This window comes from Necator americanus, chromosome I (assembly GCF_031761385.1).
Source record: "Necator americanus strain Aroian chromosome I, whole genome shotgun sequence".
Classification (NCBI taxonomy): Eukaryota; Metazoa; Nematoda; class Chromadorea; order Rhabditida; family Ancylostomatidae; genus Necator; species Necator americanus.
Window position 1 is genome coordinate 533,685 of NC_087371.1, and position 13,246 is coordinate 546,930.

Consider the following 13,246-nt stretch of genomic DNA (forward strand, 5'->3'; position numbering starts at 1 on the left):
GGGATAGTAGATTATGGAAAGGGGGTGATTCTTATTTTATTTTTTCGTGGACCGATCTCAACATTGTCAATTTCGTAGTATGGTGCCTTTAAATTCAGCGTTTATGGAAATTTTCAATATTACGTCCTTTTCGGTAGTAAATCAGATCGCGTAACGTAGTTTGTCAGTTTAGCAGCGAAACGCGGAACATGCCGTACAAATACGGAAAACAGACGTATCAAAAACGTACGAGTGATCAATTTCCCCTACGAAGCAATTGCTTACACTCGTAAGATTATGAAATGAAAGCACATACACAGGATTGCATAGCTCCTACTTATAGGTCTGGTCTGCTCCTCATTTATTTGCCCTTTGAATTTGTGAAATGTTTCGCATTTTCGCACTAATACTTACAAAATATTTTACGTACTATATTTACTACAGGAAGGAATAGAATATGAAAATTTCCAAGCGCTACCTTTGATCGTTTCCATTTCGGATGAGCAAGAAAAGTATTCCGTCTTCTTTTTTCAGATACTTCCACAGACGGGAAAGGGGAAATCGCGAATATCATTGCGAAAGTGGTTTGCAACAATGCGAAACAGGTTGGACAGAGACTTTTTAGTTTCCTTCATGATTTTCCAGCGATTGTTGCGTTCAGACAGCAACAGTGGCCATAAATGGAAAGTTCAAAAACAAAACACCTGAGCACAGTCGTGAAAATCTCCAAACATTTTGCATCCTTGATTGACTCGTTCTCCTCTCTTTTCGTTGTTGATGAATAGGATTCAGATGAGCACAGCCTTAGTTGAAATCAGGAATGGAGAGAAGGGTAACGACCATGTGATAGTTCCACAAAATATTTACGAATTTTGTTTCCATGGTTGTTCCCACTTATTTTGTCTCCGCCACACATAATACTAAGAAAAAAGTTGTTGTACTTTTGTCTGGATCTTTTTTCCTCTTCATACTTCGAAAAACGAATACAGTTTCCAGAAGGAGTTGTTATACAATTGACGGCTATCCGCAGGAAGATCTGCAGTCAAATGCGTCATCCGACAACAAGTCTTTGAGGTGAGTACTGTCCACGAAAGCCCAACACAATTATAATCAGACCGGAGATGCATTAAATGGCAGACCAGCACCCACTGCATCAAGCAGTACACTTGACAATTCATCTTGTATGCCTGTTTTGCTTGCGAAGGCTTGTTGTTTTTACAGGCTTAACGTAAAGCAGCCCAAATGAATGGTTAAGTCTACTGATTTGAGGGTGGGCGGGACTTCGCAATTCTATCATTGGCCCATTGCTGCTATTCAACAAAACTCAATAAGAAGCAAATTTCGCTGAAGAGAAAGTGGTTCTTTCCAAAATAGACGCGCTAAAAAACAATTGATGATGAGATAATGATCCAGAACGTTATGTCATTATCAATCTTTTTACAAAGCAATTTTGAATTACTGCTTTTATTGAATGTCTTACGGGTACTAAAACGCTCTTTGCCGCTGCAGCATGTTTATGACCAAGCAAAGCTGGCTTTTTTCGTCATTTGACGGTTTTACGCCGCCTAGCGTGCTAGTTCTGGAGAAATCACAAAGCAATACTTCCGCCTATTCTTGCTAATAGCGGGTGCAGCGCAACCGCAGGGAGGTTCGGCTGGATTTACGATTACGCGCTCGAAACGGCGCGGTGGAGGCAGCAGTTGGAACCGAGGTGGGACCGTCGCCAACTACAGCAAGGGTTTCACCACGCTCCTAACCGTTACGCTCCACCGAAGCGCCTCGAGAGAAGCGGCGAACGCAATTGCGTATGCGCTTTATGTCTTCGTGTTCGAACCACGGCGAGAAATGGCGTCAGCAAGGTCATCGTTGGATTCTAACCACTTTGGTCTACCGCACCGCTTCGAGCGCAGCCGCTTACGCAACTGTGCAGTGTTTCATGTCGTTTTGACCGTACCATATATCCAATAAGAGTTAGGATGATCCACAGCTGTTCGATAACTAGTCTGTATGCCCAACAGCATGTGTGTGCCATTTATCCGTACTTATCTAGCCTATAAAAACTTGAGCAATTCCCTGAATTGTTATGATTTTCACTTCTTCTCACCTAATCGATATCTTTTCTGGATATATTTATGTACCTTATTTTCCTTCCTTTCACTAATCCTTAGATAGGTGAAACACTCCCACAATAATAACTCGCCCGGTGCCCAATTTTTCGGGTCTTCTTTCAAAAATCGACCCTTATTTTTGTAAAGCGCAATTGCACGCCAATTTTAGTAGCATACCTAACATACTATTGACATATTGTTGACCTATTAACAATCCGACTCATCCTAACCATTTAGCTCAACTCATGCCTTGTTTCCTAGCCTGTACACATAACAATATAATGTACATATATTCAGAGTCAAAAGTCAGCCATACACGAAAATTTTTTTTCAAAACATTGCATTTGTCAGCTCTGATGATTAAATGCGATGATCTGTCATGTATTGATTTTGATTCATAGCTTTTTGCATGTAAATGCATGCATTCCCACTCATTTCTGGATGCTTCCTTAAATAAATTATTAGTTTTAACGTGGAGGTAAGTGCTTAGTTTGATTTCCAACTAAAATATGGTTCAAGATTAAACCCGTTACGTACAGAATCCACTCACCCTCCTCCTCTTTATTGCCTCGTTGGCCCACTATTTTTGACCTAATGTTTTATGGAGGTATTTAATATTCGAAATGTTGTTAGTCAAACATATCTCAGTAACCTCTGACCTCAATAACCCCATCAACCGTTGAATATCGGTTACATGACCTCAATGACCTCAAGCACAGTTCTGGGTCGATGCACCGACTAAGTGCTTCCTTGGCAACTATACGTTGGTTCATCTATGTCTGCGGTTATAACTTCACCACTTTTTTTTCTTTTCTACAACTTTTAATGTCAAATCAGTCGATTGCTTTCATCGATTTACAAAGCCGCCCACCATCGTTTCTAGTGATGATGTTTTATTTAAAAGCGGAGTTTCGAAAGAAGCGATCACACGAGACACCTAGTTATCTTATCAGCTGCGATGACAGACATTAACTATGCATTGTTAGGCGATTGTTAACCTAAGCGCTAATTTCTACTGCTCCGAATCTGAGGACTACGGCGGTCTTCCCAGTCTTTGATTTACTGTGACCCGCCTAGACGGGAATTCGTGAATGGGGGAAGTATTCGATGAGCTGCGCCACCACTTTACCGGCATGAAAGCTCACAGGTGTTTCTTCTCGATTGTTGAACGTTATCGATTTGTAAGATTGTACTGATTATTTGTAAGAAATTCTTGAAAAAAAATGCGAAGACGGATTCTGAAAATCAGATCCATTGTTCCGAATCGTGTAGGAAAGTACGAAATGAGCACTTTTTAGCATATGGAATATTCCGACGATACTTCTTTATCTTGGAACTAGTTGAATTACAGTTCTATTTTTGACTAGAATTAAAACATTATATGTTTACAATATGTGTATGCGACAGTTCCGTACATGCTCGTGTCCCTTTCATCCTTTCATCCTCTTCCCTGTTTCTTCTTCCTTTCTGTGACTCGTTTCTTTTTCCTTATTCTTCTCATTTTTACACTATCATCCTCAAAAATCTTTCTTTTTCGCTCAATCCATAACGTTTCTTTGAACATTATCTTTCTCTTTCACAATTTCCTTCTCCTCTGGAACTCATATCATATTGGTCTATTCTTCTACTGCTGTGGTTATTCTATTTCTATTATATTCTCTATTTTTCCATTATTGGCATGGTTGGTAAGAGGTTCGGCTGTGCCTGCACGATCGATCGGAGGTTCGAAACCGCCTTAGTGCCAACCAAAGCTTTCATCCTTCAGCGTCGATAAGTTGGTACCAGTCTTGTTTGAGAGGAAAAAAAAAACACCGATCAACACCGTGCACTTCATCCTTTATCTCTAAGAAATCTCAATTGTTTTCCTCCTCGCTCCTCTTTTCCTTCTTTCTCTTCATCTTTTCTTCCTCCTTTTTTTATGACCCCGTTGTTCCTACTATCTCTCATTTGTTTTCCTCTTCCTCTCTCCTTTTCACTGCTCTTCCAAGTGATATCAGCGTTGCCCCGTATCGTTTTATCTCTTAGTTTCAAATTCCATCCATTGTTTTGTTCCCCAATTTGTTGAAACTAACCTTCTTCCGCTACTTTTTTCACTAATTGAGTAGAAAAATGGAGAAATAATTACTCTTCAAAGTAGTACAGTCTGGAGAGAAAGCAAACAAGGAAATGACAAAGCAAAAGATAAAATAAATAAAAATAGAGGACAAAATTAAAATGGGTCGTTTTGCCTCTACCTAGACGATCCATTTTAGAACTAGCTTTCCTTGAGGCTCCTTAATAGGTGAGGAAAGCTAATCCTAACCAAACAAATCAAAAAAAAATAAAACAATATAAAAATATATAAAAAAAATCCAATTAATGACAAATAAGAGTCCAAATCATAATTTAATATTTTTGATACTCAGTTACGCAGCCTAAACATGTCCTTTAAAGCAACATTCCGTCGTGAAATAACGATCGTACATGTCCTACTTTCTCTTTTCCATCTTCCTCACTTCATCATATTCTGAGTACGGCGATCGTAAGCTGCCATGAGGTGTGCCAACTGAGTTATGAGTTTACAACTCATAATTTAATGGCACGATGTAATGAACGAAATTTCTACTATAGTCGTATGTTTTCGAACGAAATGTCTGTCTACTTCTGTACGTCTGTGGTCCAGAGATGTCGATTCGTATTCAGTTCACACATGTAGCGTATAAAATCCGCTTAACACCTCATACGATGAGTCAGTCTAGTTTCGTATGCGATATTGGCTACGATTCGTTGCAACCGATGATTACATAGTGTTCAGGTCAGTTATAGCTAATATTTCACCGTATATTAGGTAATTTATAAGCGTAGACTATAAGGATAAAGATCTTCTTGTTCCCGACGTGGTTTCTTATTTCCTACTGGTTTTGCTCGCAGGAATTCCTTTTCCTCATCTGGAGTTTGCCAATTCTTGACCAAGAAGAAGCTTTAATCGTTGTATACATTTTATACCGCTTCCCATATTAAGGATGCCGAAAAATAATGCTGCTTTTCAGCACACCAAAACAAGTAAAAATTACCTTTTAAAAAAATCCAATCCTGAATAATGTACCGTATGTAACTTTACTCATTTTGGGTTTGATATTTCAAACAGGGATAGCATAAAAGTGTAATGAAGTGATTTGCAAAAGAAAAGCAAGCAAGTCACGTTCACTTCATATCTTGGACAACCTCGATGTCCACAATCAGCTGACTAGTAATCAGCTCACGGTTGGCATCTGCAAAAACGTTACGTTACTTTCTGTTAGTCTTGACCATGCAAAATATACGACGTACACCTGTAAAGCTACGGTAGTAAAGCAGAATTTATGAACACGGAACAAAATGTGCCGAGTCTTGTGCTTTGTGCAAAGGGTTACGACGACAGTTTACGACTTTGCTATCCACTTTGTTCACTTATCGCTGAGAGAAAATTAAAGGTCACCTACTACTGCTATCGGTCGGATTCCTTTTAACGCAGCGTTTTCTATGTTGGTTTTTTTTTGTTAGCAGGTAGGGTTCAGGGCGTACTTGGAAGTGTCATAGCAGAATCGCGAAACACCCATAAATCCCGGAATCAGATGCTTCGAGAGTACCGGACGGCTCAGTCCGTCCAACGAAGCAACTCACTACACCCATACCGCCATAGATAAGAATGAGGTTCAATTCCCTTCCAAATTTGGAGTGCTGACGCTTTTTCTTCGCCTTTTTTGAATGTGGTTACGGTAGCTTTCACGTGTTAAGCACGAACCTAATTCACGTGCATGATTACAGGGGTTCAGTTGTGGGAGAAAAAAAAAGAAGGGATGTAGCCATCAGAATTACCACTGTGACACTATCTGGACCCACTTATGAAAGTATAAAATTGTAATTTTGGGACCAGCCTTCGGGTACGTTTAGACAGATAATTTAACCAAATGTTGCTGAGTCTGACAATAGAATAACAGTTCAACCTGACGTCTTGAACTTTATGTTTCCCGTCAGCTTTCCACACTACGTCAATTCCGTGATATGTTGCCTTCAACTCATTCGAGATCCCTAACTCTATTCCGCAAACCAGGACCTGACAGATGGAACTTGTATCCTCATTTTTGCATCATTCTCAGGAGAAATCCCCTATCGATATCTTCTGAATTCGCCTCGGCCTCTCATGGCTGTGTGTAGATTGGCGTGCGATTGCAGACCTAATGGGCTTGAGAGTTGCTATCGTTTCTCGATGTGTCTATTCTTTTTCCGGAAATTAAATTAAGAGAATGTTACCTTATTCCCACATGGCCGTCTGTCCTTCTGTTCGTTTTGGCCTATTCTTCTCACTCTGTCGATATGTCACGTCTGACAAAGTCCTCTTCATCGTCGTTGCTGCTCAATACGTACGCAGAGGAGAAGAACGGGAAAGCGAGCGGAATTCGTCGTACGAAAAGTCTGAAACCGAGTAGATCCGCAGGTTCGAAGGAGTCTAAAGCATTCGACGTGCTTTTGGCGAAAATTTGGCGACCAACTAAAAGGTCGGAGGAAAGGTCTGTCCAGGAACCGTCGTCAGCCACGTTCATCAGAGAACATACATCGAGAAAGCGGCTGCAAGTTGGTGAAGGAGTTAAAGCGTTCCTGGCCACCAGACGTAGGAACACACCTCAGGATGCCATAGTGTCCCCCATCAGGAAGTTGAAGAGGAGTTTGAGCGCTCGTCTGCTGGGCGATCAAACCATAAAACATGAACGACGATATCGCTCCTTTGCCATTAAGAAACGCGTCACCGAACCACACCTGACGGTGTCACCGAAGTAAGTTTTTATGTATATTTTTCTGGTCGATTATCGTTTAAGAATCGCCATCAGTCGATCATTTCCCAGATTCAGAGAAGAGCAAGAAATCAGATAACTTGAGAGATAAGAGAGTGTTGAATGTTGAAACGGCCTACGATCATTTGACAATCATTCCTTTAATGCCTATTTGGGACGTTAATGCCATCCTTTCCATGTCTCCGCGTTCCGTCCTCACTCCCCCTAATGAGTCTTGAGACTGTTGTCCTTGAGTGTACTTGAGAATCAGGAACTATGTTCTTCGGCACGCCACGTCGTCCTTTTTTCCCTTTTCCCTTGCTAAATTTATTTTTCGATGTAATTTAGTTTCGTTATCAGTAATAGCCCCAACATCTCATCTTATCGGAGACACCCACATAAACACATTCCGCTGCATTTCGCCTCGTCACCCTCTCTATTACACAACGAAATTTTCACATTTGCATAGTTCCCAACAGATTTCTAATCTCATTAAGTGAACTGTGTCTGGTAACGCTGGCAGAGTTGCCACTTGACGTTCCTTCTCTCCTATTTAGCGCTTCTACAGCGTTTTTCCCCAAATTCTGCAGCTGCAATTATTGATAGTTCAATTTTGTTGGATTTCTGGTCGCTATGTACTTTCTAAGAGTTTTTAAGAGGTTGCCTTACTCAACAAATCCATTAGAATCCTTCTATTAAATTCTTGTGCTCTAAAATGCGATTTCCATAGATTGCTACAGTGAGTATAATGAATTAACAGATCATTATTATATTACTACTATTTATTATTATTTTATTACTATTATTATACTCTCTATACTCTAATTATACTCTATACTCGCAGAACACATATTTGCGGATGTTTCCTTGTTTCAGTGCATTGCTCATCAAAAATATGCGATAATACCGTCACGGATTTTTCTTTTTCATAACAACATCACCGTTTTTTCTAACTGATGACACAATTGGACAGGCATTTCGCTGATTCTCTGTGGAATTTCGTTGATTTCGATGACTTGGCTAGACTAGGTCGGAGAGAGTACTGTACGAAAGTTACGTGTACTCCACTATACGACTATTAATGCAAATTTGCGGTACTTCATGGGCTACTGTAGGTTGGCAAGAATATTCTCAGCTGCTTTGTTACATGCCTGATGAAGTTCATTGCTCAGCGGAACGCAAATACCATTCTCAGCATCAGATGATCCTTGAAGAATAAGTGCAGTTACGGTCACTTTTACTATTGTTGTGCTCTAATGCTAAGCAACATAATGTTACATGTTAATTTCACATGATACAGTATGTTTTTTGCACTTTTATTGATAAATATAGCTGCTAATCTGCTTGTATCCAGATAATGAAAGAAGTGGGTGACGCCAGTCGTCTACAAAGTCTGGACGGTTTGCGTCTAGTCTTATCCGAACATGAGGAGGGCAATATTCGGGCAAATTTAGAGAATTTGAACGTCAGCAATTTTTACAGCCTTTAATAACTTGTTTATTCAAAGTTCAAAAGAATGGTCACTAGAATTGCACTGATGCTCTGTCACACTCAAATTGCTGTGTGTGATACCAGCAATAACTGTTGATTAGCTTCTAATTTGTTTTTTTTTTACCTAGAGAATAAATAAATTTTCTGACAGCTTCACTATCAACTACCTGATAGAGGAAGCAATTTTTATGCATGAGAACATTAACTAACTGTCTCAACGAAAGCAGTGCGACCTTTGAAGTGCATCCCGAAATATTACTTTTCCAGGACGATATCGTCTGATCATTTGCTGCGCGAACGACTTGACAGCCCCGACTGCGCGCAGGAAAGTCGTCCAGATAGTGAGTCAAGCCAGTCGTCGGCGGAAAAGAAGAAGTAGGTTTCTTCTCGGTAGTAAAGATTTATAGATTGTTTACTACAACTCTTCTCTCTTACAAAAATATGTCATTTTTGAAGACTGCCTGTTTATCAGGATTTCTTGATAGTTCCTGGATACTTGTACATTTGTGATTTGCATTACTCCTGTTCACAGCGATGACGTCACGACTCCATCACGTTCGTCGGAGAAAAAGAAGAAGTACTTTTCTGAGAGAGCGAATAACAAAAATATCTTCAAGAAACTAATACATCCGTCCTACCACGAAAGGGCAGCGCAATATCGACGCCTATTCGAGGCAAAAGTTGCTCCCGGGCCGGACGAGTTCCTTGCTTGTGAGTTTGGCGCAGTCCAAAATTTTGCAACCACTTATTTCTACGCCTGCTTATTATTTGCTGCGCATCTCTGCCTTCTCAAAATATACCAAAACGTTTACTTCCAGCGTTCTCATGTGCATATCAACGAGAAATCCTGTGTCAGGGTAGGATGTACATCTCACAGCGTCATATCTGCTTCTACGCGAACATTTTCGGCTGGGAGACGAACCTTGTCCTACCAGTGTCTGAAGTTGCGGCGATCACCAAGGAGAAAGCTGCAAAAATTTTTCCAAATTCGATTCAGGTTAGGATTGACACTCAGTCTTCCAACAAAAAAATGATGTGCTTACAAAACTTGTAAATTTGAACTCAGTTTTATTAACTTCTTTCGAAGATCCCAGGTGAAATTGACCTTATGTTACCCACTACTCTATTTCTATTGTGATCTACAACTTGTAGAAATTTTCAGATCGAAATGAAAGACGAAACAAGACATTTCTTCGCGTCATTTGTAAACCGGGAGAAGTCACTGACAGTACTGCTGAAAGTTCTAGAAAAAGTCCAAACGGAAGAGGTATGCGTTGCCATGAATGTGGCTTGATGCTATTAATTAATAGTAATAATTTTTTAAAATAATATTCGCTACGGTTGTCGTTTTTTTTCTTCTTTGAAACTGAACACTGAAGAGGCTACAATATCGATTCTACACAGAGAAGAAGTTTCGAAAAAATTCTTTTGATCATAATTATTCTGGGATGCTGCTATTTATGGGTGTCTAGGGTTATCTATTTGCGTTCATCTCGTACGGTAGAACCCACAGATGTCAATCTCGAAAACCATCTAGAACAAGAAAACACTCATATCTCTTTTAGAAGGTCACCCGATTTGAAAAATTTTTGATTTTATGTGCACATTAGAGCTGAGGCAACGTGCCTTCGACTGATGCGTTAATTGTAAGAGAAATTGTGCGCCTTTTCTTTTAAGCATGTTGCGAAAAGTACGAACAACAGTTATTCTCCGAAACTGATTCGAGGTAAATATCCGTATTCGTGGACTGCAGTAAATGCACAATTTTTAAAAGCTGTCCAATCCTATTCTTGCAAGATTACGGAGAAGATTCGGAACTTGAGGGCTGCATTTTTTCTTTTAAACGCTTGAAATTCTCTGTAACTGCATACGCCTGTGATTCTCGTTTCTTAATACATTTTTTAAGAAAAAATTACAAAAATTGTAGCCAGATTTTGTTCCGTGACAATCAATGACAACTTCAGTATTAATTGAGGGATTTTTGGAAGGAATTTTCTAGAACAGTGATGCTTTCAGCTAATGTCTCCCGAAGAGCTGTGGGAATACATGAATCCAGAGGATGATGAAAAGGTAGAAATTTCTTGTCCTTCTTTATTTTTTCTTTCCTTCTATCGCTTCTGTTCGAAAACTTTATTCTCTATTCTTTCTTTTTGGAAACGGTGTCATTCTTCTCTTTTTCCCCTTCTCTTTTTCTTCTTCTCGAGCAATCTTCCAAATCTCTCAGTTGTTTGGCTCCACCTCTCAATTCGCACTCTCAGCTGCTCGGCTCGGTATCGATCTTTCTGTTGCGAAGGGGAAGGCTAACATCAGAGTTCTAATCCTTAAAAGGTAGGCGACCAGCATTTCTGGACTATTCAGATCCACCAAAAACCCAATAAGTTACCTTCTTTGACTCGAATAGTTGTATCAATTAGGCTTTAATAATTATTTCAAAATCTTAATCTTTCTCAAGTCTTCCTTCAGAACCTTATGCCCAACGAGGTTTTCTTAAACATTTGAGGATCTCTCCAGTTCTGTGATCCTTTTCTCTTTTCAATCCTTCTCTCCGGAAGTTCACCTTTTGTCTGTTTCTGTCTACATGAAAACAAATCTAGCCCCACTGACATTTAGTCTGCCCTCTCAATGGAGGCTAAACGGGGTCATTTCACAAATGGTCGAAGACGTATAATTTCTTCGCTACAAATCGCCATTCATGCCTTTTACTGCTAACCTTCCTCTATTTATTCAAAAATGTGCATATATGTGCATTTTTAATTTGTTTCGAACGAATTCACTAAAAAAGATGATGAGAGAAAATGATTATTTGTACATATCATCACAACCATATGATTATTTGCCTAATTTATTCATTTAATTTCATTCGCGAAAAAATCGGAACTGAAGCCAATGGGAACCGGATGGTGGGATTTATTCATATCAGAATGGGAAGGCATTCTTCAGGGATTGCATTATTTCTGGTGCCAATAACCAGCCTGCAAAATTACGATGCACGTCATGGAATTTTTTTGGAATACACGAACGTAAGCCTCCCGAAAAAAAACCCGGTTATGAAAATTCGTCTTGGAATCAAACAACATACTCTTCTACGTTGCCGCAGCGTAAAACATTTCCGCATAGTTGACAAAAATAGGATCCCACTTAATTGAACGCAAATAAGACGTTTCTCAGGATCCTTCTTGTTTCTCTCGACGACGTCCCGTTGAAATCACGATAGAATGGCTTAGCTGAGGACGATTGCCAGGCTTCCTTCTATGGTTAGATCTACGGGAACAAACCAATTTCATACCATCTATAGGCGGTCCTAGTTGAAGATGGTTATTAGATCGGTAATGATTCGCTTTCCAACTTCCAGACCGCTTTACGAAACATAAATAGATAAGCAGAAAAATGCTGAGAAGTCGCAAAATCTGGAACAATGGGCGAGTTTCCCACCAGTTCCGTTGTCTGTCTAACCTGCTGCGGCCACCTAAGGGGATTGGCGGTGGTTTGTTTGAGTAACGCTTTCGTGACAGTTAAATTGTCCATATATATATATATATATATATATATATATATATATATATATATATATATATATATATATATATATATATATATATATCAGGAAGATTGGTGGCAGTTGCTCTTTGCTTAGGATAACACCGCGGAAGCACTGGTTAGGCAATTTTCCATGCGCTGAGTGTTTTTTTTTTCTAAAGAAAATCTTTCAAGTGTTTGATCTTAGTTGAGGACTAAAACTTTTTTTCCTCTTTTTATTTCTCTGTCCTTCCATTCATTTATTCTCCACTGTCAATGTTTGCACTACACCGATCCGGTTTGTTGGAGCAAGCGTGCTGTGATTGCACATTGACGTTTGCTCTCCGCTTTCAGCGCTCCATGTTCCTCGACATCTTCTCGAGTTTTCTTTTTGTATTTTTTTTCTACAAGAAATGTATGTCTGGAAATTCTTATGGGTAAATTCCCAGAAATTATTTCCGTCGTTTTCTCAGGGGGCTTGAAAGAGAACACTCTCCAATGGCCTAATTTCATGGCCATCTTTTTCCACTTTTTTCCTCAAGTTGGGCAAGGAGACGATTAACGGCGGCCGTATTTAGACTGGAGATCGAGCCTCCAAATCTTTTAGGGCATCTCCATCCTCCCTTATTCTCTCACTCCTCTCCTCTTAAACGTATTCACAGTTGGGCAGGACAGGAATGAAGATGTTTTTTTTTTTAATTAAAAAGATCAACTGTGATTTCTGACCCATTCCATGTTTTTTGATTGTGCGGATTATCCACAAAAACATAGCAACGGTGGCTTGTAACCACGTTTGCTCTCTTTGCACCAAGCACTTCACCTATTATATGATATTGCTGTGACTGATACCAGCTTTAAGTGAGAATTCATTGATCCCTTCAAATTTCTTTCCCGTTCCCTTCCAAAGTCCCAAGGGAGCCTGGATCTGTATAAGCTGTTGTAGAATCATATTCTGGAGAAGTCGTGGATGTTTTTGTCGACGAAAATCCTCCCATTTTCCCTGGATGACATCAGTGTTTCTATAGTAACTACACATGTTTCAGTGAAAACATGAAATCATGAAATATGTAAGCATCAGACCTCCATTTACTTCTGCGTTCAATGAAAGAATTGAAATCTGTCATACCACCTTCGCGTCGCTTTCATGTTTTCCTTCTATTTCTGTTTTTTTTTCCACTGCGACGCCACATCTCAAGAATTTCCTGATTAGAAATACTGGATGCACTAATTGATGTTAGTTTGTTTTAGGCATGGCGACGACGCTCCGGCAAGTCTAAGCCAGAAAACTCCATGAATACAAGGTGAATTATTCATGAATTTGTATGTTATCGTCTATGTAAATTTTGTGTATTCACATATTAG

General features: G+C 39.6%; 1 protein-coding gene across 3 annotated transcripts in view; it reads left to right on the forward strand.

The window, feature by feature from the left end:
- The window catches only part of RB195_004063 (uncharacterized protein), a gene marked incomplete at both ends in the record, with an annotated part of 32,315 nt that overhangs the window by 12,728 nt on the left and 6,341 nt on the right, over positions 1-13,246 (forward strand). For all 3 annotated transcript variants that reach the window (XM_064178396.1, XM_064178397.1, XM_064178395.1), the window contains 8 exons: positions 514-584; positions 976-1,053; positions 8,636-8,743; positions 8,901-9,079; positions 9,187-9,365; positions 9,531-9,635; positions 10,385-10,438; positions 13,133-13,185. In XM_064178396.1, coding sequence (XP_064033027.1) covers positions 514-584; positions 976-1,053; positions 8,636-8,743; positions 8,901-9,079; positions 9,187-9,365; positions 9,531-9,635; positions 10,385-10,438; positions 13,133-13,185 — 827 coding nt within the window. The remainder of the gene's footprint in view (positions 1-513; positions 585-975; positions 1,054-8,635; positions 8,744-8,900; positions 9,080-9,186; positions 9,366-9,530; positions 9,636-10,384; positions 10,439-13,132; positions 13,186-13,246) is intronic.